General features: G+C 42.2%; 2 protein-coding genes across 6 annotated transcripts in view; both read left to right on the top strand.

The window, feature by feature from the left end:
• Nucleotides 1–259: 259 nt before the first annotated feature.
• temp (protein prenyltransferase alpha subunit repeat-containing protein tempura) lies at nt 260–2903 on the top strand. Its single transcript, XM_043422260.1, has 2 exons — nt 260–570; nt 1585–2903. The coding sequence occupies exons 1-2, from the start codon at nt 446–448 to the stop codon at nt 2813–2815; spliced, it is 1356 nt and encodes a 451-aa protein (XP_043278195.1). The 5' UTR covers nt 260–445; the 3' UTR covers nt 2816–2903.
• Nucleotides 2904–3041: 138 nt separating this feature from the next.
• The window catches only part of LOC122412590 (GRAM domain-containing protein 2B-like), a 40317-nt gene continuing 16582 nt past the window's right edge, over nt 3042–26776 (top strand). Inside the window, exons 1-3 of one of the 5 annotated variants that reach the window (XM_043422253.1) lie at nt 3042–5116; nt 7665–8037; nt 13285–13515. In XM_043422253.1, coding sequence (XP_043278188.1) covers nt 5017–5116; nt 7665–8037; nt 13285–13515 — 704 coding nt within the window. In that variant the 5' untranslated portion in view covers nt 3042–5016. Of the gene's footprint in view, nt 5117–6600; nt 6623–6948; nt 7149–7411; nt 7596–7664; nt 8038–11996; nt 12056–13284; nt 13516–26776 lie in introns of those variants that run through there. The other 4 variants (XM_043422257.1, XM_043422255.1, XM_043422254.1 and 1 more) reach the window with 4 other exon arrangements.

Here is a 26776-nt window from a genome sequence, read left to right as displayed (position 1 = left end):
GACAGCAAATACATTTTATAATAAAAAACATCATTATTCTGTGAGATATTGATTGAAGATTATTAGTTTAGAGTAAAAAGTTAACGATTATATTTATTTTTTATTCAACGTATGCTTCCTTTTTCAATGCCGACAAGGCGTCGGTATAGTTAAAGCCTGTATATCGACGGTGGCCACTAGCACCACCGCACTGAACTCTGCATATATATAATTATTATCAAGTATACATATATGGTCGTGGTGTTGTGAGGAGACCGAGGAGACGACCGCCGTGAGACGGCAGCGTTTAGCGGAACGCAGCTGAACTTCAGGCAGCTTCGTTCGCTACAACTGTTTTTTTCGGAGTTGCGAGGGTTGGGAGGTGCACCGTATAAGAAAAGAAAGTAGCCACACAACATAAATATTCAGTGAATTAAAAATTGAATCTTTTTTACTGATAAACACAATGAACCTGTCAAGGAATGCATCAAAACGTCCAAACGATGGAGTGACGATTCAAGAAGAAATATTCCCAGCTGCAGAAAAGATTCTCTCAGACATTGAGAATGTCATAAAGAAAGATCTCGAACTGTGAGTTTTTTCAAAAAAAATTACGTTAATATTTTGTTTGCAACAAAATAGAATTCAAATGGAAATGAATTTTTTTTTTTTCAACAATCAATCATTTATTGAAACACGAAGATCGTTGTCATTATTCACATCATATATCAATAATGCTGCAAAAACTTTCCATGAATATTGGTTATGCACAATTGAATATATAATCAATCTCTGCACTCTTTAAAAATTTGCATCACCTATTTTAAGCTCTCGAGTACACGTTTACAAACATTATTCCTCAAGACTACCACTGCTCTTGATATAAAGAGGTTTGAACCTAATAACGGAATGAAAAAATTGTTGACCTCACTTTAATGATTTTCAATAGATAGGCCATGATTTTCCTGAGTTGATCACAATAGATCCTCAGTGAGCTGAATACGTAAGCTTCCGAGTGCAAATTATTTGGATCAGAGATATGGATAAGAATTTTTTTTCAGCATTAATAAATTCAAAGCACATAAAACTGGAATGTTCAATCCAAAGATATGAACATTAATTGCAACTTTTTTTTTGCATCTGCTCCAAAAATTGTTGCAGATCAAAGCCAGAAAACATCTTTTTATTGTTTCTTCAGAACAAATTAACACGAAAAAAATTGATAATTCGACAACAAAAAAAATCAAAGTTTGCAGTAACGAAGCTCCAATGTTATTTTTAAAGATGAAAATATGGTTGTGATTGCTAAAGTATTGATACTTGAGCTTTTGGACTACGACATGTAAAATTATTGTGGTAAGCTCTTTAAGGGAAAGGAATATTTCATAGAATGTCAAAAGATTCATTCAAATAATATAGAAAATTGAAGTTATGAAATTAAAAAAAGTCCTCGACGAGACCAGGATCACTGTAGATAGTGTCTTGAAACTGCAATGAGTTTTTTAAATTAGCTTGCTGTCAAAAAAGGGAAAAACTGCAAGCTCGCAGTCGCATGTGATTAAAATGAATTTTGTACATAAGTGGAATATATTTATTGATTTACAGGAAGAGTTTTGAGATAATTCCGATCCAGGATAACGAGAACAAATCGCCGGTTTATCACGAGGAGCATTCGTTGGGTTTGGCATCGTGGTGTGTACAACCGTTGTATTGTTACGCGTACGGTCGTCTTATTGATTTGAAGAGGAGCGAATATCGTCGAGCGGAAACGAGTACGATATCGAGATGGTTGATGGGTGCGTTGTTGCTGAATCCGGATGTTTCGACCTTTTGGAACATAAGGCGAGAGCTCGTGAGGACCGGGCGCCTCGAGGGCTTGCGAGAACTGCAATTTACCGCATTGGTATTATACCACAAAGCCAAATGTTTCGAGGCGTTTGCCTATCGAAGATGGTTGTTGCAGCATCTTTTGACTGGTGGTAAAACGAGCAGCGAGGAGACGAGAGATTTGTTGAGCAATGAAATCCAACTGGCTGAAATATCGGCCGATCGATACGCCAATAATTATCATGCTTGGAGTCATCGGGAATACGTAATGACGTACACTCAAAAAAAAATGCCCGAATTTTATGCGAGTTTGCTTAAGAGCGAGTGGATAAGTTCGGGTGAATGGTGTAGTCGCCACGTTTCTGATCACAGCGGTCTAGCCTACAGGCAATTTTTGCTCAAACGTTTGCTCTACGAGAAAACATCTCCGGGCACAAGCTCCTGCGACGAGCTTGAGCAACGCCGTGAATTAGTAGAACGATTCATCACGCCCCATCTTACGAACGAAGAAATCGTTTCCCTCAACGCGAGGGATAACGAGGCTTGGAGGTTTTTGAATTATCTACACAGCTCCAAGGTCGTCCCTAGGCGTTCAGAACTCGACTACGATCAAGTACTGGTCGCACTCTCTTACTGGGTCGAAGACTGCAAGAACAACGAGAATAATATTCTCACCTATCCGGGGCACGAGGCTCTCTGGTATCATCGTCGGTTCCTTGGCCACGCTCTTATCTGCCTTGAAAATTCCTATGCTCGAAATTCGCCTTACGAATACTTCACGATCCACCAACCCATCCGAGAATCTTCCTCCGAAGTTTCCGATACTCAATCCGACGACGAAGACACTCTGAGAACGGGACTACTCGCCCTTGCTTTCCGTCAGGATAACGAGCGGATTATCAAAATCGCTAAAAATTCAAAAAATTCTGTCCAAGTTAATTTTGGCGAAAAATTTCTCAAATACATCGCTGAATTCAGCTCAGACTCAATGAAACTTAAAGAGAGTTGAAATAAAGGAGATGACGAATTACTCTTCAGATATTAAAATTGTATTTTTTTAATAATAAACCGAAAGGATTGACACTCAGTGCCCAAAATTTTTGAAGATTTCTGTTTTTCCTCGTTATTCGCTTTATAATCTTATTCAGCGAATTCATTGCAGACGATACGGACATGAAAAACTTTTTTAATGTTTTTGAATTGCTCTAAGATTGCTTCAGGGTTTTATCAACAAACTATAGATTTCTGAGATATTTTTCCACAAAAAAACGCAGCTTTAGATGCGTTTGTCAAAAAAAAAAAACTATTCAAAATTTTACATTTTTCTTGACAGCTCCAAAATTTTGGGACAATTTTTTTCAACTTTTCTCAGAGGCTTTGAAATAGAAGAGAATTTTTGTCAACTTTAGAGCTACCACCCCAATCGATCAACTCAAAAGATACAGCGATGAAAGATAAAAGTGGCTACCAAGAAATGGGACAGCCATCGTTATTCCTAAAACCATAAATTTTGTATCAAGCATTTTTCCACTTTGAACATATATTTGGAATGATTCAAATCCCAATTATTTTTCTGGTAAATGTTTCGTGAAAAAGAAACAGATTTTTTTACGTGGCGATGCATATGTGTCGAGAGGTTTTAAAAAATTCACGAAAACAGAAAAATAACAAAAACTTGGCATTTTCTTGAAACACACTGCTCTCGAAATGGGTACTAAAGACACGATTAGAACTTTTTTGAGGTCGGTGACAACCCCGCTGTTTTAAAATCGATCTCCATTTTTCTATAGTTATTACGAAAAAATCGTTACCGTTTTACATAAAAACTTTTTTTTTTTACATAAAAAAACGACTTTGAAGTTTAAACGATCACCGACGACTCGGAGTTTAACGTATCCGATTTTTAGATTTCAGGTAAACCGTTTAAGCTGAAGTGTCACTGCCTAACGTGAAAAGCTCTTCTAAATCGTTACTTCCGAAAGTTTTTTCGGCAGCCAGTTCCCGCCAACGAGTCCATCATCTGTGTGCGACGTTTGTTTCGTCTAAAGTAAATGAATTCGAAATGACGACAAAAAACGCGAAACTCGTTCGAAAATTGACGTTTATATAATGATGATGATCATCGTTGCTGTAGAACTTTAAGCGATTTCTCCATATTCGAGGATACCTCGAATTTTTTCCTTTGACAGAAATCAAAAACAGCTTTGAGTTCATCGTTTTCCCATTTCTGTTGGCCGAAATGTTGACACTTGTTTTTTTCGTCCGAGGCGACACCTACGCGGTTATTCTCGAGCTGGAACGTACACTGAGTTGTTTATAGATTTCTAGATCGTCGAACCAATTTTTTCAATAATAGAACTCAGGCGAGATTCTTCGTTCAGTAGATTACAGTGGTAACGACCTTACACAAAACCTGTCACGAGCAAAATTGAGGTCACAGCTAATAATTTATTATTTACTCAGGCATCACTTGTTCGATTGTGTGCAAAACTCGCATACAGCATTGTCGATGAACGAATGGAGAAGAGCATGCGAGCGCGTGGAAGGATTATTTTTAGATCGTCATGATTATTTCGCGACATAACCTTTCGCGTTCGCGCATATATAATTTAGTAATTTGCCAAAGCGTGTTTGTCGAGGTATGACGCGTTTTGTTGTGACGTTCGTTTGACTCTGGCACACGAAACTATCGCAAAGCAAATGTAGCACAAAAATAAACTTTCGTCTTTTCGACTTCACGCACAGTGTTGCAGGAGATGGTTGAGAGCTTGACGCGTTTTTTTCTCGTTAGAGGGACCTCCGAAGGTCCGTTCAGCAAGTTTATTCATTCCACACAAATAAGCATATGAGAAAACGAGAATAAAAACAAATGTTCGATAATAAATTTGTAATTTGATGTATGAATGAAGCGTCTCGCCTTCTTTTAATTCGTGATTCAACGCGGTGAATCACGACTCGGCCATACGTGTATTTAAGTTTTACGATCGCAGTCACACAGGATCTGTGGCGCCATCCAGTGGTTTAAAAGTCATTTTAAAATTATCGTGCTAGTGCGGTATTTGTATTAGTATAAAGTTGTATGTCTACTTTATCAATGAAACCGGAAATTTGCCAAACTGGTATTTACACGTAATTTTTTAAGCACGTTCTCGCGCTTCGTTTCAAGGTTATTTTGAACGAGAGAGTGTGATTTTGAAAAATGTGTCGACTATGATTACGCCGCCGAGTGATAGTTCGAACGGGTTGTCAACGCCTGGAAATATACGCCGAGGCAATAGCCTCAATATTGCCGTTTTAAAAGTTAATGAAGGTAAACAATTTATCATAATTCTAATAACAAAATCATTTGGTGGACGACATTCTAAGTAGTTTTATCGCACTAATTCCCACGTAGAATTGTGCTTCTGCAATGAATAAACGACGCCATGCGACAAGTTGATTCCGAACGGTAAAAAATGGTTCGATTTCACACTTGTTTTCTTCCAAAAGGTTATAATCTGTCTCCAAGTCGATTTTTTTTATTATGCTTTTCTCAATTAAGCACTCTTTCAATTATGCTCAAAAAAACATTTCCGTGTAAAACAATAATAGAGTTTAGATAAAGTATTCGTTGTCACGTACCCGTATAGACAGTGTATTATTACTCTGAATCACAGTCGCGGCGACAAGTGACTGTCTGGTCAGCGTCTGAGAGTCTAAATCCGTTACAAATCTGATTCTCATTACTTCGCACAAAAAATTCTTTCTCTCCGTCGCTTTTGCTCTCTCTCTTCGTCTAACCTGCCAAATCGAGCAGCGCTGACCTTGAGGTCAATTGTAAACGATTAATTGGATCTGAAGTGTCGCATGGTTGAAAAAGTTCCTCGTCGCATACAATTTGATGTTTTTTCGAACATACGAACGTACCGTCCTGCGGTGTATGGCGGAGCGTAGAGTCTTTTCTCTCGCAACCAGACGGATTCGCGTGTCGCCATAAGTACATAAAGAGAATTGAAATTCCAAATTCGACATAATTTTTCGAACGACGCTCACAAATTTTATTCAAATAACATTAAAAAAATCGAATGCAAATAAAAAACGATAAAATTCCAAGCAGAAAGAAGCGAAACGATGGAACCGTTTTACATTTATTTCATCGAAGCATTCCGAATGCTGCATTTCCTGATTCGGGTGCGCGAACGTTTGCCAGAAAAGTAGAAAAATAAAGGACCGAAGCTGCCAGTGTACGTACGCCGCAAATTATTTTTTTCTCTTTTCCCTTTATATTTTATTCGACACTAGATGGCCGTTCGCTAATATCCAATGTTCGCCCAGTCGAACTTGGCTCCTCTTCTGTACACCGCGCTCTTCCTTATTTATGATCCGGAAGTCCTTGTTCTGGCATAAGCACAGAATAATTGATTAATCATTAATTTTAATACCGGCACTTTGATCCGAATAATCGTGAAAGAAAAATGGCTCTCCGAATAATTCGGATCCGAGGCGTTGACAGCATGATTTTATTATATCAAGAACAATCTTTCCTTAAAAATAATAAAACAATTTTTTTTTTAAATAGTGAAAAAATAAAACAAAATAAAGAATCCGGTGCACTTTTTTCCCACGAAAAATGTGCTGCTCCCGGCACCCCAATCGTCGTTATTTTCCATTAGAACGTCGCGCACCAAATATTTACGATAAATTAACAAACTCGAATGTTCGTTCGGCCAGAAAACGCGTTCGACTCTCGCTCAGCGAGTTTTAATTCGTCTCGCTTGCAAGGGACATTGAAAAATCGAATAATAATAGGAGACAAAACGATTTGCATCGATGTCAGGTAAGAACGTGTAATTAATCTAATTATTTGTTGTCCGGCGTAACAGCAGGGAGGCCCGTTTGACCATCGCTCCGGCTTAGGCGCGCGGGGACACGCACGCGTGTACATGCGCACGAAAAAAACGGTTCGTCGCGAAAGACACACGTAAGGTGTGACGCAATAAGGAGTTTTAAACGAATTAGCTATACGCGCGCGACATTGAGCTCGCGGCAGAGCGAAAACAGTGTTTGTCTATCTTGACGTATGTTTTTTTTCTTCGCTTTTTAATTTGCTGAAACCTAAAGAGCGTGCTCGAACGAACAGTCGCGTTCAGGCTCGTCCACTCGACACCGACGTAGCGGTGATTCTTTCTTTTTTTTTTTTTTTATCTCTCTTCTTTCCCCTCCGGCGCGCCGTCTTGCAATTTGTTTTTCAATTGTTGACCTACGACTGTGATCTAACGGGGCTATATTTTTGGTCACGTGACCAATGCGGAAATTCAAACACGCGAGACTGCCCTCTTGGGACGGACACATACGGCGAAATGGTAACTTTTCTCAACGAGTTCAAAGCACTGTCGGAAAAATTCAATTGAAAAGTAGAAACTTCATTTCGGCTCGTTAAAAATTCACCTTCGGTGCGCACTCGGCGCTTGAGGGGCCAGCATTCGTTGACCGAATTTTGTGTCGGCACAACGAATCCTGGCGAACGAAATACGGCTCTCGTTGACTCAACGGGAATCCGGTCGATTCGGAAGCTCCGCTTTCGAAACCGTTCGAACGCGCGAGATGAAGAAACGTTTTGTCGAGCAAACGAATTTCGCTTCGTTCGCGACGACTCAGCGGAGCGAAAATATTGACGAACCAACAAATTTATAATGCAGGCCGTAGGAAAATTGAAAAATAGTGAAATTGAAAATTTTGGAATATTGAGATGCGATCGCAAGGTGGAAGCGAATCTTCGAGGCAAATGCTCAATTGCAGCGTTCCCATTAGTAAGAAATTTAAGATTCGATCGATAATTCGTTCCCACAGTAAAACGAAACGTTGACAAACAATTGCAGATGAAGAATTGGGCGGCGAGTTACGGCGCACGGGCTCCCTCAGATTATCTCGCAGCTCGGAGAGCCCAGCACCGGATCGTACAAGCCGCAAAGATGAGCATGAAAATAATGAGCTCGGAAGGAACGAGGCTGATAGCAGAAATCTGCTCGCCGTGCCGGATGATAATACGAGGTCGAAGCAGCAGCAGCAGCAAGAACAAAAGGATACGACAGCATCGACCGTTAGTGTCGTCGTTCCTGAGGCCGGAGGATCCCCATCTCGTCGGGCTGCGAGACCGACGAGACATTCAGCACCTGCGACTGTCGCACCTGCGCCTGAATACCTCGCACGCAGTCTTCTTCAGCTCGGATGTCCGGTCGTATCGATGCCGAAGTAAGTCTCAAAAACAGCGCTTTCGAATTCATCACATTCCCCCCCGCCCCTCCCCGCGCGGTATTATTTCGTAAGAACGCGAATAATGAATTGGTTGAAAAAGAAGGCGTGTGTGCAGGTGAAAAGTGAGCGAATCAATTATTCGTCTCAATATAAATTCGGTGAGAAAATTCTCGCGGTAATGCCCGTTCTCGAGGGCGATTGACGGGTTCGGAATTTTCGAAAAAACGTTCGTTCAGCGTTTCTTCGGCGATTGTATCGTCCCGGTGGATCCGAAGGTGTCAATATTTCGTGTTGTCCAACTCGAAGAAAGCCTTTTCGAGATTCGTCCGCGGCTGGAGGCACCAGCCCGTCCGGTCTCTGTGGGAGACCTGTAAAAAGTGTTTTTTTTTAATTTTTTCTTTCAACAACGCCCGCATTACCAGCATCGTCCCAACCTCATCCCTCCCCGACGCTTGAATTAGGAATGATTTATGCCGCGGTTAATATACCGGACCGTCGCATCTTATATTTCATCCGGAGATGACGTGCTTTGCGCTCTGAAATAATATATAGCGTTCGAGATGTTCGTCATCGTCACATTCCAAACGTCGTTTTTTCTTTTCGAAGAAATGCGCGATGGCAACGATCGGTGGTTCGCATTGTCATTTGGTCGCAGCCCACGTGCGGACTCGACTCCGAAAATTCGGGAAATTGAGGAAATCGAGCCCCGGAATCTCCCCACGTTTCTATTCAAAGACTATTTTTAATTGGCACGCTCAATTTGATTCTTCGTATTTTTTTACGTAAAAAGTAAATCTCAGCTTGCGAACACATCCAAGAAGCTTGAACTTCGCAGAATAAACCTCTCAGAATATTTCACACGCAATTAAGCGCTGGTCAACAAGATTCGCCCAAATTTCCAATTCGTTAACTCGGAATAATGAAAGTATTTTTCGTATGGTATCCTATGTTTGTTGGTTGAAAAGTCCTTAAAGTCCAGCTTCATTCGAGCAGATAAATACGAGCGAAGAAATAATTGATGAACGAGCGTCGATGCTCCATTTGTCTGCTGGGAGCTAGTGAGAAAACGTTACGAAGCGATTGAATCAATGGGACAGGCCACGACGAAAAAGATCCCAATTTCAGGGTCTAAAAATTTCACTTCAATTGGCGGACACTGAGAAAAAGTGAGGGGAAAATTTATACGTTTGCAAAAAGTTCTCGACGTTGACGAAGCCGAGTTGTTTTTCAAATATTCCCAAAACAGAAGGAACGAATCGCCCCTTCGTTCGAAAAACACAGCCGTAGACAATATTTGAAAAATAACCCGATAAAAATGTTTCTAGCAAACAAGAAACAAGGCTCGTTATCGAAAATCAATGATCGCGGTTTGGTCTCGAGGCGAAAAGTTGGAAACTGCACATTCGAGCAGCTCCGCACCGAAGTTTCGATCCCGAAAATACTTCTCGTTGGGCATTGTTGTTCGCGAGAGAGGTAAAAAAAAGCGAGAAATTGAATAGAAGAGAGCTAATTGGAATCAGCTGCTGCCCATGTGTTTCGACTTGTGTGCGTGTGCGCGCGCGTGTGTTGCGGAGGGTTCCCGGTACGTGCATCTCGCCCCGGAGGGGCCGGCGTCGGAGGGGGGATCGCATCGATATAAGCAAAGTGATATTCGGTCAATAGGTGAAGCGAGAAGCGCAGCCGCGTGAATTTGGCGATGAGCGTGCGTTGAGAACGCCGCTTGAATCGGTAACTGTACCGTTCGGGTGTTTATAGTCGAGCGTGTGTGCGGCCGTTAGAAAAGTGTGGATTCCAAAGGTGTGCGTCGCGGGTGTATCGATGTAGGGATTCGGTGCGCGAGAGTAGCGTCGCGAGGGGATTGTAGGCGGAGTTGAAAGTGCGCGGGAGCATCAGCATCAACATCAGCATCAGCGCAAAAGAGAGCGGCTCTAGGATCGAGTCGATCCAGTGCACGGACGGACGCATCGGATCGCGCTCACAGACGCACGCACGCACACCGCATTGCCGTATTTTATTTCCATCCTCTCCTCGCCCTCGATACAACATCATTTTTATTAACGTTTGAGACGCCGGAAAATAGAGAGAGAGAGAGAGAGAGAAACGGAATTATTGAGGGGAGAAAGAATCGAGAAGGGATTCGGACGAGTTTTAACGTTTCGTCGAACAACGTCGGGGTAGGTGCACGCTTCCGGAAGCGAGACTTCCGAGCTCGGAGTGACGGGATCGAAGAAACGAACGTAAATACAGTCTCTAGATTGAATAATAATATTTGGTATTTTGTTGCTCGTTGAGCGGGCTCCGATCGAGTCGAGGAAGAATCGGCAAGTGGAAAGTTTCATTTTTTTTCGAGGGGTGGCTCCGGTTTCTCCGGCACGTGGATTTAGGAGCTCGTCCAAGTCTCGTTGTTTCATTTGTTTCCGTGCGTTCGTTATTCGTACCTCGTAAACTTTAAACATTGAGAGTCCGCGAAGATTATCCAATTGACCCGTCGTCCTCGTCCTCGCTCTTCGCCCATCCACTCATCGCGCGGGCGTTTAATAAACGAAAGGCGACGTTGCCGTGCTCTAAATTCTCGTTCGTTCAATTGGCTCTACTTTTTTTCTCCCTTCTTTCCCCCTCATCGCTCAAGAACAAGTGACAGCATCCGAAAGAACGGGCTTGAGAGTCTCCGAAGATCGAGCCGCTTCCCCTCGGCCCAGTGCAGCCTCCGCCGTCCTTCCTACTCCCTCGCTTCCGATCTCTTCCGTTAAATTTACCCGCGCCTCGTAAACGACCCGTGACACGCAGTCGAGACTCCCCGTCGAGCGTACAGCGGCCTCCCGATGTGTGGAAACTTCGGACGACTGAGGCTCCGTCGAGGCTCCTTCCTACTCGGCGCCTTCGCTTGGATCCACCTCCGCGAGGCCTCGTTGGCTGACCACCTCCAGAGGGGCGAGAAAGAACCAGTAGGAGCGAGCCCGCGCGCCCCCCACTCTCGGGCTGCCTCGATTTACAGTAAAACTTCGCAGAGAATCGTCTCAGGAGTGGAAATCTGACGAGGGAGTTGTTTTATTGCGAGGAAGCCAGGACGGGTTGGTTTACGAGAAAACTCTGCTGCTGCTGCTGCTGCTGCTGCGGCCAGCTCGAATCGGAGTTTTACTGTACCAGTCACTGGAGTGGGACAGAGCTCTGGGAGCCTCCACTCGAGGGATGCTGCTGTAAAGACTCATTGAAAAGTGCATGTGCGACGAAACCCTCGAGGCTCATTATATACTTATATATATATAAACATGTTTTGCGTGTACGGCCAGTCACAGGTGGAATTTTATCGATAACGCGAACGGAAATTCCCGATCGAATAATCAGTCGCACACTGCTTCTTTTCGTTGCTCATCTCGATGAGTGTCGCCATCGATTCATCATCGATTATTCACTTGTACAATTATCGGAGGTGGAGGATGCTCGACTTGTTATCGCACGGCCCGTCGAACCGGCTGGAAATGCACGGGAAATCCGTGGGACCAATTTTGTAGAGGGCAATATTTTCCAAGAGAGAGAGATCGTCGCGCCTCTCGCGCCTTTATTTTCAGCGGTCCATTTCCCGCGCCCTCGAAAACCCTGTCGCTCTTCGAGCCGCCCTCAGAGCTGAAATACTAAAGATCATAGAAAAGTTTTTCATCGTAAATTTCGCCCTCTACAAGATTCGTCGTGAGCATTTTTGGCCTATCTCTGACCGTTTGGACAGGGCGCCCGATTAAGTGCGAGCATATTCATCAATTTTTTTGTAATTCACGTCAGAATGGAGCTTGATGAGGATAAATTACGAGGCTTTTCGACTCGAAACTCGTTCTAGAAATTGAGACTTGACGAGTGACAAGTGAACTTGGAACTCCCTGTATATTTATGTGCGCACATGCTTAATATATATGTATACGATGAGCCACTAATCCTTCCTCCTCTGTGTCAATGGTGAACAGCAACTAAGGACAGTGGCGCCCCTATACTGGACGGCGAGCTACGACACTGCTCACCACAGGTGAACCAATGAATTATATTGTATTTTACGGTAGATTAGCTACGAAAATTGGCTGACCGAGTGGTCAGTTAATTTGAGTTTTCGGGCGTCAATTGAATGAGAATTTTATCACGAATTTGTGTGTTGTCCGCTTAAAAAACGTGAGTGAACGATAAATTCTTATAATTTACGAGGATATTGCATAAGAGCGATAAAGGAAAAAACGGATTAATGCAATCGCGAGGAAGATTGAGTCGAATGAGAGCCAGTGGCGGCTGGTAAATTCCAGGACAGTTATGCGACAGAACCGGTTGAGCGTTGGCGAAACGTGGCGTGCGCTGCTGCTCCCGCAACGGCTGATTCTCGAACAAGAGCTCTGTTACAGTGCTGGGGGATCAGCCCGGCACAGCTGATCGGTCCTCAGCTGTCCGCTCAGCAGCGGTTTGCCTCTGAGAATTCGAGTCTTCGGAGGCGCAGTTCTCGTTTGCTCTTTTATCTCTTCGTCGAGCGAAGACTCGATCGATTCTGGTCCATTGGTCGTTCGACGATGACCATCGATCCAAATTTCTCGGCCATAAGAAAATTTGTAACTCACGATTCGCTTTACACGAAATTGGTCGATTTGATTTCCAGGAGTGAAGCAATCGTAACGCTTCGTTCGATTATAAATATATGCTCCGCTCGATGCGTACGGGATGATGCGATAAAATAAAAGTTTGTCGATCCCTTATCGCAAGCGCACGACGCCCGCGTGCCAAGCGGATTTTGTTACGGTTGAGAATCTCTCGTCGCGGGTCGCGGCAATGTAACCACCTGCACTCGGTTCCCTTGGCTCGGGGCTGCGGACCCCTGGAGGGGGCCGGGTCTTCTCTCAGTCCTCGTACGACCGGCAATTCGAACGTACGCGAAATTCCCGGGTATCTTTTCATTTTCTCGCGTTCCGTTTGGCACTCGAAGCCACTAAATCTGGAGGGATCGGAACGGGCTTGCCACGGAGACAAATAATAAGCGTTCTCGCGTCTCGATAACTCGGAAGGAGACAAAATGGCCGAAGGGACCGAGATTTCCGTCGCCCATATTGTCCCTAACGCCGAAAGCAGCTGCGAGCGATCCAGTCCCCTCGAAATTTTCTCGCCCACCTTCGAACTCGAGGCACGCACCCTCGTCGAGTCCCCGCGAACTAATAACGAACCTCCGACTCTCGAAGGAACGATCACACCGAGCCATGACCTTGACGATCGGTGTTACAGACCCCGTGGCGGAGTCGGGTCGGAGCATAATCCCCAAGCCAGCAGCGACAGCGATGACTCCACGACCTCCCATCATGCTCACCACCCACAGCACCAATCCAACAACCAGCATCAGGCGAGCCATGCCCACCAAACCCAGGGACAACAAACGACGATGCACGCCGGCTATGGATTGCCGAAGGTTCAGGTCTCCGGACCACCAAACACGCCTGAATCTTTGTACACCAACGGGTGAGCAGATTTTTCACTATTTTATAACTACCTCGTATCTCGACTTCTGACAATAATTATCAAGGCGTTCGCCCGCACGAAAAAGCCGTGCGAAGATCGTTCCCGCAATCGACAGCCATCGACGGAGAACAATTACGAAAACAACTTATCTGATAAGCCGTATACGATCGCTTCATCCGCGCGCGCGCGCGCGCGATCTCGCCCAGAGACGTGGCGCACGACGAGCTCTAAAAAAACACAACGAACGTTCCGACACTCGGCCCTGATTGCCCCGACGAGTCAAAACCGTTTGTGCGTGCGTGAGCTCGAGTACACGCGCGAATGCTGTATCAGAGCTCTATTAACCATGCTCGCAGGTACCGGAGCTGCTGGACGACTGAGCAATAAAAATGCTTGTACAAAGATTACGGTGTAAAATATGTGCGCTACACGTGACTCGGCATTCGTTTAGCTTCGGCCGTTGAAACGTGTGCGCGATGTTTTTTTTCGAGAATTAAGGCCTTTTATAAACGCTTGCATACTTGTGACGGACGGAAGAGTCGAAGATTTCCAACAAAATTCGTATTTTGGTGGGGAAAAAATATTGTAACAAAAACCGAAAATTTAGCGCCTCGAGAAATGAATTATTTGTTAAAACTATTATTATGATAAATAAGTCGTATAAATTTAGTGTGGGTCAGGTTAATAGTTTTTAGTTATCGCGTCCACCGCGACTGCGATGCTTAAAAAAGGTGCTACTTAACTACAGCTGGAGTTGCGCCATTTTGAGATATTTTTTTATGAAAAATATTGCACGAGTATATAATATTGTCGAAAAAAATGAAGAAAATCACCCTTCCCGGAATTCAGTTGTTGGCTCAAACTATTTTTTTCTTCTTTCCTGCTGGTGCGGTGGAAAATTCGGGGTTATCAGCTGTGAAACAATTTTTCAACAGCATCCAACGATTCGGTACAATTAGCGCATAAAACTCAATACACTCCGAGGTTTGGACCACGCGATCGTGACTTTTCGAGCGCCATGTCGAACGGACAGACGAATCAAGAGCCAGCAAGATCCCCGCGAGCGGGCTTGTGTAGGTGCACATGATCGTACCAGCTCGCTATAAGCACATGGACGCCGATCGTTCCGAGTGTGTACATTTTTTTATCTGCCTCTTTTTTGTACACGCACCAGAGCAACGGACGAAGGAGCGCGGGCTTAGACGCCTCTATGTCACGCCGTATATCGCCAGTATCGTTTCGGAAACGTTCACTCGTCCACGCGGTTCACGTACTCTCCGATCTTTCGGGCCTTCCCTTCTGCTCCCCGCGGGCGAATGACGCTCTAACGGGAACTACGCCACGATGGAACTTTGAAAGCGTTTGTCTCTCGCGCTATTTTATTTACGAAATTCGATATTGAACGCGGTGCTTCAGTGGTGCGCTCAAAAGTTTCGTTCGAGTTGGAAGATTGTGCGAGAAATGAGGATGGAATGGTCGAAGATCAATGGTGAGAGCGAAAGGCCGATCAATCCGGAAGTTATTTTACGTAGATTGTCACTCCAAATTGCTGGAGTTTCGCGTATCATAAGACAATCGTCCTTGAAATTATCACTCAAAAGGTGGGTTGAATGAAAAAGCCGTTGAATCTCTTCGGGAAAATGAGTTTTTCTCAATTTATTGTTTTTTTTTTTTTTTTTTTTTTTTTTTTCGACGATTCATCATCGCCTGTGCAATTTTCAGTATTTTCAGTCGAGAGAGCAGGTTTTTTGTCGATAAGATCGGTCGCTGCGTGCGCGCTCACGGGAAATTCTTGGCTGGTAGCCACTCACAGAGATGTCAGTAAACTGTTGAATTTTTTTTTTTTTTCCCCCCGGAAAAATGAAATTTCGTAAGAGAATATCGAGAGGCCCGAGCTGCTTCCGTATGGATTTCTTCCAAAAATAAATGCTGATACATCGGAAGCCAAAATATGGAGCGAGCCGTATTCTCGTGTGCCGGAAGATCCGATGATAAAATAGACGAATGTAGTTCGGGCTGAAAAAATCTCTTAAAGTATCGTGCGACGAACGAGGAAATCGTCCGATAAATAAATTCGAGAAAAATGTGCGTCCTCCGAGTGTCGAAAGGGAACCACCTCCTTCGACTTCACATTTGATGATCTTTATCGCTGAATAAATGAGGCCGTTCGTATGAAGTGCATCATCAATAATTCATTCGTTCCCGAGTCACCGGAGCAAAATTCGCGACCGGGCGCGACATTTTGTAAACGTTCGAATCGTTTTTTTCGTCGTCTTTATCGCATTCGACTCGAGGATAAGTTGGATCAGACTAAACGCTTGTTTTCGCGGGTCTCGCTCCCGCAGATAAAGAGCCTTTGTGCTGTGACAGGAACCAGTTCACTATTCCTCGTTTCGGAATCGATTTTAAGATTTGAGATACGCGACGTGTCCGACAGGGAAGTCATGCATTATGCATTTCATGTTTGGTGCAAATCTTTCGGTCATTCAAATGCGTGCGTCGCGACGTCTCTTCGAATCCGGCTCCGCATATTCCTCTCCAAAATGAGAAACAGCTGAGCGCGCATTAGTTTCGAAAAGAGCTGTGAAATCGTGGCATCCGAAGAACGAAATTCTCCGAAAAAACAGGACGACGCTCCAAAACAGTTCTCTCGCTGAGAAAAGCAATCTCGCGGCCTCCACCTTTTCTACTAACTTGTTATTCCATCTCGTTTCGTAACCCTCGTACGAAGATCGATAAAACGAGCTCTTCATTTGAATAATACAAATAAAAGGAGTAAAAACACGAAGGAGAAACAGTTGTAAGGATACCCGATGAAAATACACTCGGGCAATAGACGCGATGCGGTGCTGCGTGTGTTACTATTGGTAAGACACAGTGCACGAATGGAAGACCCGGAGCCTCGATTATGTCTTGAAATTCGTATCGATTCGGATGCCTCAAAAAAGAGCAAGGCAGAACGCGACTTTAATTCGTGCGTCGATAGCAACCCCTATTTTGTCTGTCAGACTGTCGAAAGACACGTGACATTTCGAGAAACATTTCGTTTCCATAAAATAATATAAATAAAAAATAAATCAATAAAGTGGAAATAAAATAATGGAAATTAAAAAAAAAATTAAAAAAAATCAAATAATTTTCGTACTCGAGCATTTTGTGGATCGTTCAAAATTTCAATCAATTTTTTCACATGCACACTCGCAAATATATTTCCAACGTGAACGCAGGCAGTTCGATAAAGTGGAGACAATTTTATAAAACAACGTTGTCGTACCTCGATATTGCATATACGTTTTTCTCTTGGGCACATATACTCGTAGCAAGTTTTTAAGGTTTCTTGTCAAGCACACGCATAAGCTTTTTATATTGAGGTTAATCTCATGGAGTTTGGTTTCTCACTCATCAAGAGATATCGCAAGATATATAAGAATGTACGTATACATTTGTAGAGGGAATTTCATAAGAAAATTTGGAGCGTACGACGAATGCTCCGAACTATCCAATGAAATGGTTTAAAACCTTTTTTAAGGTTTGTTTTTCAACAGCCTCGAGCTGCTCTAACTCTTTGTCTCGATGTCAGTGTTTATATTTTTCTTTCTCTTTTTTCGTTGTAATTTTCTCACCATCCTCGCGCATGTACCCTTCGATAGTGATTAATCGCGAGCAGCAGAAAAGTCCGATTCTACTTGGAAAGCACACGCGCCATCGAAAATCCTATCATTCCTCTGTAACCTACATTTAGATCGAGAATCTCGGACACGTGAACCTCGTCACTGAATTAGAGAGAGAGAGAGAGAAAAGAGATGGAAAGATCGGGAGTGAGGAAGACGAATAAATTATATTTCCAGATGGAAATTGAACGACGAAATTATCTATGAAATGACAGGAGATGAAAAATGATTAGGTCAATTGGCGAAAGAAATTTGTAAATAATACGCATTAGGACTGATAATAATGTGACGTCATTTTTTTTGTGCATGACACACAGCACCGATGCGGAAGAATTCGCGATAATTTTATTTTCGTCTGGTTAAACGCAAATTTAAACAGATCTGACCTCGCGAATTATACTGAATACAAGAAAAAAGACACTTTTCCCATACAAATTTCGCTCACGTTAGCACCAATTGCGAGTTCCGCGTTCTCATACGGTTTGACACACGAGCCGTATCACGTCCAGATCGTAAACACTTTTTGTTCAGCGTCTCAGGTCTCTTGATGGAATAAGCAATTTTTATTGAAGCTTTGAAAAATTTCGATATTCCAAATACTTGATGCATCTGCTTGAGGGAAAATATTGCAGTTCTATTCGCAGGGTCCTCGAAATTTGGACCGATTGCTAATCTCTGAAAAACTTCTGCTTCTGTCTTTTATTTTTATCTCCGCTATTCCTCACATTTTTTCGTGAGACTATTTTTATCAGGAATTTAGTGGCATTTAGTAAATGAATTATCGAATAGAAATGTGGCGATGATGGACCTCCTTAAGCTCTCGTATAAATTTTCCGATTTTTGAAGTTTCAATTCTCCATTAAATGTTCGATAACCTGACCTGAAATTTCGCCAGTCTATTCGCGTGCATTATTACTTTACTGTAAATGAAAATCAGTTGTTTGTAGAGAGTTTGGGCTCCGAAAGGAATATCTTAAACAGAATATTGTTCAAGGCCGTTGAAATTCACTTTAACATTCATTTCCGCGCATTGTAAATTCATTTTAAAAAATGATCATTTCCTTTCGAACTTGTTTTTCTTTCTTGCAATATTTACGACAATTATTTTTTGCACGTTCATGAAAAATAAAAATTATGACTCGTGGAAGCCAATTTTCCAAATGACGCAAATCCTGCCTTGGCTCTCTCTCTCGCTCCCCCACCGAGTAACTGTCGTACTAGCTGGCTTCCTTGGGTCACGTTAACTGTCAGATTAATTGTATACGTGGTTCTCGATCGTGTATACATTTTTTTTCATACCTCTTTTTTGCACATCGTACGATCCAAGTCTCTTTTAATCTGTCTATTTTGTGTTGCTCAATTTTCTTATTTATCTCATTTCATAATCGTTCATAAGTATTTATTTTTCTATGAAAATCTATAAAAGCTTTTTTGTTTTTGAATGAATTTCAATGAAAATGCAGATCCTTGCAGTACGTGAGCGCATTATCTTATTACGAGTTGCATCAACGCGATTTGTTCTCGCCTCATGCACGTATTTTATTATACATTGCATCTTATTCTTTGTTTTCCATCGAGCTGTAAGTTTCTTTCTCAATAATATTTCACCCGACGCTGCGCACTTTTATTATTGTTATTAATCATTTTGTCTCATTACTTTTCTACTTTTATTGCCAATTATTCTTTCGGAGACTCGACTCTGCTTCCTTGTCGAATCCGTCGGAAACATCCATAATGCATCTGCGCGGCTATTCAGATATATTTGTACATACGGAAATGAATACAAAGCTTTTGATGCATATTCACACTCGCACACTTTCAATTGCTATTGAATGTGAATAAAATTCTACTTTCAGCCTTTCAATTAGACGCCGTTGTTCTTACACTGATTCACAGTTGCGAGTCGATTTTTATGAAGCTTTTAAAAAAAAAACTCGAGTCACACGAGGCGTTGATTTCAGTTGATTAGTTTCCAAATTTCGCCGAAATGAGAAACACAATTGTTGTTAAAAAGTGACAAGATTTTGAGATTTTTCTACAACCGGAAGTTTCGTTTATTTCAATTTCCGCTTCGATGCTCAACGTCTGTTGGAACGAGTCAACAATTATTGTTTCCCGAGTGTTTTTAAGCGTTCGAAAAAATGGGGATTCGATGGAAAATCGTACGGCGGAAGCCTCTGTAAGGAGGAAGCTAGAAAGAGTGAAAAAAATTGGTGGACGCTGATAAAAATAGAGATAGCAGAGGCGCTTCTGCGTTCGCGTTCATGTCTTTCGTGTATCGTTCTCGGTGTTTGTTACGTAAACGGAGGAGAGTCCGCGTCTTGTAATCTTCGGAGCACTGTCCTAATTGATAACCCCACTTTGTGTCTCTCTCATTTTTTATTTTCATGTTACGCACACATTTTTCAACATGCAAAACGACTGATTGAGAAATTTCGTTTATCAGCTGCGCAAGAAAATCGAAGAAAATCCATTTCGTTCAATCACAATGATGAATCCAATTGACAGTTTCGTTGGGTATGAGACTGTCCCGATCGATTTATTTCCCGAACGAAATTCCGTGTCGCCAAGATAAATTTGTGACCCATAACAATAATTAAAATCGCCTCAGGAAGCTTTCGAAAAACGTCAACTTTCTTTTAACTTTGACGAAAATACAGAGTTTCCTCGCTCCTTTATTATTTATTGGGTCCCAATAAAGCGTTGAACTTTTTGCCTGGAACGAGTGTTATATAAAAGTTGAGATAACGATAATCTCATAAATTCATCTCCGTTGTATTTCGCGTTCCCGCAGTCTCTCGATTTGCACAGCGGGAGCACAGCAACAGGAAAAGCACATACGAGCGAATGTTTGCATGACGAACGGAGACTGCAGATAAGAGAATATTCTCTTTTGCCTTTTTTTCCCTCATCTCGTAAAGTACGAGACAGTGCGAGCCAGAGCTCCAGCACTTTTTCACATTCGGATACTATAGACACGAAAATCCAAGGAAAATGATGAGCTCGCTCAATCAAAAACAGATACGAAGCAAGGTGATTTTCGGGTAGCGTTGAAACGTAAAAATTATCGGAAATTAAGGAACCGTGGACGGATGAATTTCAGATAAAATAACAAACAAGTGGGCAGCGATGACTTTATGAAAAGATAAAAAGAAAGAATAACGAAAAAAAACAGCTTCGAGAAGAAATAAATTCTTTCATCGATTTACAGAAAAGCCCCGCTTCTAAATATTTACCGATGAAAATTTTGAAATAAGATGGAAAATCGAAAGAAAATTCGGAATGGAAAGAAAAATATTTTCCGCTGCACGAGGGAAAATCGAAAAGAACATTTTTCCTGAGTCGTTTCGATTTTTCCTCTCCTCGTTTCATCGACGAGCCTTCGAGGGAGACTCGAAGGGAAAGGGAAGAAAGGGGGGAAAAACGATAAAGAACGAGGGGAGCGAAAGAAAGGGAGAGAAAGGGAAAGAGAGGGAGAAGAAAAAGTTACGACGAAGTGGTTATGGGCGCGAGGTCGGTGTTATCGAGCGGCTTGGCGGGGAGACGAGTCTGCACGGAGAAGAGAGAGCGCGGACCGGCGAGTAGAGAGCGCCAGTGTTGAACAGACACGAGCCACGGGCGCGGCGCGTCCGTTTATCTCCGCGACTATTTTTCTCTCTCTCTTCCTCTTCGTTACTACTTTTTTTCTGTCATTCGTGACGCGTCAATGTTTTTTTCTTCCGCCATTCTTCCTTTTTGTTCCATTCAGAAAACCCGTTTTCGTAACGTGAGATTAGAGAAATAAAATCGAAAGAAATGAACACGCCGGTGGAGAGGATGTGACGAATGGCCAAGTGACGTTTCGAAAATTTCGTTGTTATCGGCGCTTTCGAAGCTCTCATTTCACCCGGTTTTTTCAAACGAGTGAATGCGTTAAAAAAAAAAAAACAAGATTTATAAAATAATCCTGAATCACGCGTCATTATTTATCAGCTGGAAACGAAGAAATAATTAATTCCGAGTAAAGCTCGTGAGCACGTTTCGCCGTCGTTACAACGGTAGAAATTATTGACGGGGAAATAAGCGAGTACGAATTGGAGAATGCGAGCCATAAGAATACAACGAGAACGACAATAATAAGGATAATAACTTCAACTTTCAACGAGCGTGTGTCGGTTGCCAAGCCGAGTAATTCTGTTGATGCACCGTTGAGAATAGGGAAGCAAACGGTTGAAAAGTCGCGAGAATTTCGGTGGGAGTAACGGCGTAAAAATGTGGAAAATTCGGGCGAGAAAAATAAGTAGAATCGGTGGGTGAAAAATTGTGCATTAAATAGTGACTCGGAGTGGCGAAAGTAGACGATGATTTGAGAGTCACTCACCGCGGCGAGAAACCCAACGTTCGAGCCAAGCTTGCCAAGAAAGTAGAAACGACCCTGCGTGGCCAGACTCGCACGAGCAGCTGTCCGAAATTCACGGCGGATATCTCGCCCGTTGCTGCTTCATTTTTTGCGCATGTCTTTTTGGCGAACTCGTGCTCCGACAATTAATTATTCCCGAATCTTTAATAGTAGGACGAAGAGACACTGAAATAGTTTGACCTACGTCTGACCCTTTTCTACTCGCTCTAAGAGTCGAGAACAACGAGAAACGCAATTGCCGGAAGCCAATTATTTCGTTCGAGTATCCGGCTCGTCTAAACTTTTCTCTTTTTGCACGGCAAAAATCATCGTTCCCCATAAAAATGATTTTTTCGTGTCCCCTCGTCCATCGTTGAAACGAAAGAAATTTATAAGCCGATGTAAAATGGGATTTTCAGTCGATGCCTCAATTCGATAAAACGTGACGTCGTGTTCTTTCGATATTTTGGAGAGGGGAATAAAATTGGTATGATAAATTTGGTCGGCTTGGAAACCGAGGGACATACAGAGTGTGCCTTGTCGTGCCACGCTCGTGCGAACGACCGTTTCGTCTGCTCATTAGAAGATTGATAAATATATTTATCAGGCAGGAATATTCCATCTCGCCACAAATTTGCCACGATTTATCGCAATGATTGAGATAAAAGTGCGCTGATAGAAAAATATATCCTCCGTCACACTCGAATTTTTGTAAACTCCAAAACAAAGGGGTCCGTAAAAACATGTATAAAATCGTATTTGAAATAAAAACAGATAAAGAGGAATGAAAGGTGCCTTCGCAAGGTGGCATGTGTGAACGCTTCTCGGGGAAGCGAGCGTGGAACGAAAAAATAAGAAAATCAAAATTTGAACGAAAATAAATATATTTGAATAACCAAAGAGCGATTTATCCAAAGTGCACGTGAGAACGCTCGAATGAGAAGCTTGTAGTGGTTATCGTATTTTGTACACTCTTTAGACCTTTCCTGTCAATTGTTCGAGAATAAATTTCCTAGCGAATTGCGCGAGTGGCCATAAAGCGTGGTAACGCGTGATAAATATTGAGTGCACGCACACGTAAATCGAAATAAGTGTATGGGGGAAGTTACATATCCCCCGAAAGAACCGATAATGTTCTGCTTCGTGCAAGGATTTCACACTCGTGATGAATCCAAATTGCGACGATCCGGCAAGAGGTAACAAACCTTTTCACAGATTTTTCTTTCGCGTCTCTAATCTTAAGGAAAATAAAAAGAGAATGGATTTCATTGAACTGACCGAATAAATGTTATTTGTATTGTTGCATCAGCATAAATGAAATAATACATCGATTATTGGAGAAATATTCATAAATTTGTACGAATACGAATATCATTTTCATACCTTTTCAATATACTACGCTGAAGTTTGCAACGTTGGAGTTCAACGAAATGAACGAAAAAAAGATTTATAATTCATTATTTTTTTATTTCACGAATTATTGATGTTACTTGAAATATGACGAATTGGCAATTCGGCAGGGAACAAAATTGGAGATTTACTGGAATTATTTGAGAGCTTTTTTTAGACCATTTCGTTGGACTCCAACGTTGGAAACTTCAGCGTCATTTCAATATAACCATTCCCAATGTCGAGCGTCTGTGTGTTTAAGGAGGGTGGCTACCGACGATACAATGTTGCCATGCCATGTTAAATACATTAAAAATTTCAAAATGATAAGAATTTAATAGAATTTGATGAACATATTATTTAGGGCCAAATTTGACAATACAATTTTTTTAAGATTTTTCTTCTGTACAGTTATCGAGTAATTGATCACTAAAGTTCAAGTGTATAAGCATAGCGTTTCCATATATATAGGTATACATTCCGGGCATAAAAAATCTGCTTTAATGCGTGATTACTCGATAACTAAGCAGAAGAAAATTTTGAAAAAATGGTGTCTTCGCACTTGATGTTGAAAAACATTATCACCAATTTTGATCAATTTCTTATTATTTTGACGAGTGTAGCCACCCTCCTTAATCATAGAAAAGTTGCTCAACGGCTCCAAGCGTATTAGCAAGAAACATACTTTTTGTCTTTGTGTTCGTATACATTTACGAAGGATGATAAAACGTCGATGGATTGGTATAAATATGAATTTATTTTCTCCACCATTCGAATATCCTCGATCTCTCGTTAACGGGAACGTCGAGAAATATATTACGTCATAAAAAAGTTGGTCAACATCTCGAGGCGTATTAGAGAACGAGTATAGATTTTTGTGGGTTCCCAAAGGCCTTGATTCGATGGTAAACATATGCATGATATACGTGGGTATTTCCTCCGATCGTAATTCGAGGCCTTGTGAATATCATTGAATGATGGACAGAGTAGCAGTATGCGAGTGTGGCAAAAGTGCTCACGAGCGAGCGAAAGATTAAGTTAAAGGATTTAAGCGAGAAGTGGGGAAGGCCCGTTTATATTATTTAGGTCGTGGCATAGCGGTCACAACATCTACGTGTACCGTTGGGAATAGAGTGTGTTACGTTTGTAAGGAGCGTGTGCAAGTGTCGGTACACTGGTTATGCCGATCCATTATGATTTATCGTCGTTGCGTCGGACGTCATTACGTAAAAAAAAAAAAACGGGTTACGTTCGAAAATCGGTCCTCCGATCAACGGGCTTACTTTGTTACGTATTTCGATACAAACTATTCGCTGGATATAATAATCCGTGTCGGAATAATGGATTAGAAATTCCCTCGATGGCCTCCTTTTTGTCACTCGACAGCTCCGCATTCCCGTCCGTTATGCTTCGATGCTCTTTCTTCAACTGAGCTCTTCCTTTCCCCCACTGCTACGCTCGAGCAGCACTTTCGCCACCACTCCGCGTCCCGCTGGCTCAGTCGCGCCTCGACGGTTACGGTTTGTGTACAAGTTTGAAAAAATCGTGTTTCGAACCAACAGAACTGTCGCTCGGCCTCTCGTGTGGCCTTTCGGACGTACGAGAACTCGAGAAAATACTGCTCTGTCAAATTTCTCTTCGATGGCTGTATTGGCTGTGTTCGAAATGTCACAGGGAAGGAAAACGAAGCGATTCGTTTGAGTAACAAACACGCGTTTATTGTGCTCTTTCTCACTGATAACTCCCTGCACACGATTCGACATTCTTTCAAGTGTAATACAACCTTAACCTCGCGAAAGTCATCGCGAATAATATCCCTAGAATGCTCGAGGTATAACGAACTCTCTCTGATTTTACCGCGGGAGCGAGTTTTCTTGCTGGCGTCTATATCGCCGATCCTACGGCGGCCACAGTCCACCACGTCGCGCGGCTGTAACGTAAGAACGTCGACCTCTTCGCACATGTGTCTTTGTGCATACGTGTTTTATAAACTGGCGATTGGCGAGTTCTCTGGCTCGCGCGTTTCCTCACGTGCTCTTAAACTCTGTTCTATACTCCGCTCGATATAACTCCCCGATAACTACCATGCTGGACTCGCATTTTTTAAATCGTGTCGCGTCGATCTGTTGCTCTGGAAATTTTCCATAAAAATTCTCTCCCCTGCCCTCTGTTGTTTTAAAATTTCAGTTTTTTTCTTTCGTACACAAATCACGGTTGAGTCACACCGTTATATCGAGGGAAAAACTCGGATGGAATTCGTAATCGTCAGTTTTTTTTATTGTTAAGGTATCGCATCAATCGTTATCATTAGATCGTCGCTCGATTATTGATGCAGCGAATCGCGAACGATGGAAACAGACTGAATCGAGGCCTCTAGTGTTTTTTTCTCAAATCCACGGTGCACCCAAGTGATAAAAAAGTATTCGAAAATTTTGAATTGCTTAACGTTTCGATAACACGGACTGTAAAACGCTACGAAACAATGAACAGCGAATTCGAAGAGCAATCTTCGGGCTGCCGGAGAAGAAACTGCGCAGTAAATATCTATATAAAGCCCACGTTTGTGCATAGCTGTAGGAATCTCTTCTATCTTTTCGTACCGCGTTTCCCCCCCGGCACACGAGCTCTTATCGCTATAGCGCATAAATTTCTTGCCCCGTCTCTTGCTCTCATTATTCTTTTCACCCTTTCCACAGTGTAGGGAGATTGTTTTTTTGCGTCTATTTTCTCTCGTGTGCCCGACCTTGCACGTGGAAATCGAGAGGACACGCGTAGACCTTCGTGGAAGGTGCCGCACTCCGAGCCTTTTAAGATGAAAGTTTTTCACCAACGTCGATCGCCGATGTAGCTTTTCTCGTGATTCCGTGCATTTTATTGATCGTATTTCATTTATTTTGATTCTCCACAACTTCGTTAGATTGCACACACGATTTTTTACCGACAATTTTTATTCATTTTCATTCGTTTGAAATTCAGTTTTCTTTGAAATCAATTTTACACTCGTTTGTAGGACATTTTTATCGTCCAACAACAAACTGTTTACACTCGTTTGACCACGTGGAGACCGTATCGAACTAACTCGGTTTCAGTTCCCCGGAGGATTCACGAGCTATCGAATTTTATACGCAATTCAGTGCAATCAACCATACACAGCTACACTCTTTATGAAGAAATTCGATACGCCGTGTGTAACAAACGCACAAAATACGCCTATTTCCAGCCGTCGTAAATTCCTTCTCAATTTTTTACCATTCGAAACGACGAAAATGAATATCGGTTTTTGTCACGAGTCTTCGCATTCGACACTTTCTTTGTTTGGTTACTGACACGAATCTTTTCAGAGCCACGAAATAAGTGGCTTTAGACTTTCATACGTTTTTAAAATCATTTATTAGAATAGAAAATTAGAGTGTATGAAAACGTTGACAGTAAAATCACGATAATGCTGATTGAATATATTTCAAAACCTTTATGTCGATAAATAAACGTTATAAATACTTCAAAAAATCCATTGAATATATAAAAAAAAAAACACGAACCGTTATTCTGAAGTTTGGAAATATAATCTGAATAAGAACGATGATTCTACGAAAGTTGGTAAAATACGCTTTTCTAGGGAGAACGCCCCGTGTAAGTTAGCACGAGAACATAAATCGATTCGGTGTAGCAATTTGCGCCGAAGTGACCGATGGTTGGCGCATTTTATTGCTGTTTTTCGATAACGCTTCTACTTACGTCGAGGAAAATTGCCCTCCATTAAAGATAAAATACAAATTGTAAATTAAAGAAAAATATTGACGCTCGTTCGTTAATTATACAAAGC

Source organism: Venturia canescens, chromosome 6, assembly GCF_019457755.1.
Source record: "Venturia canescens isolate UGA chromosome 6, ASM1945775v1, whole genome shotgun sequence".
Taxonomy (NCBI): Eukaryota; Metazoa; Arthropoda; class Insecta; order Hymenoptera; family Ichneumonidae; genus Venturia; species Venturia canescens.
Note: the sequence above shows the minus strand (reverse complement) of the source record. Positions and strands in the feature narration are given on the sequence as shown.

Coding starts and splice junctions, on each gene's coding strand:
- temp (XM_043422260.1), top strand. CDS start 446: ATGAACCTGTCAAGGAATGCATCAAAACGTCCAAACGATGGAGTGACG. Junction 571..1,584: donor ATAAAGAAAGATCTCGAACT/GTGAGTTTTTTC, acceptor ATTGATTTACAG/GAAGAGTTTTGAGATAATTC.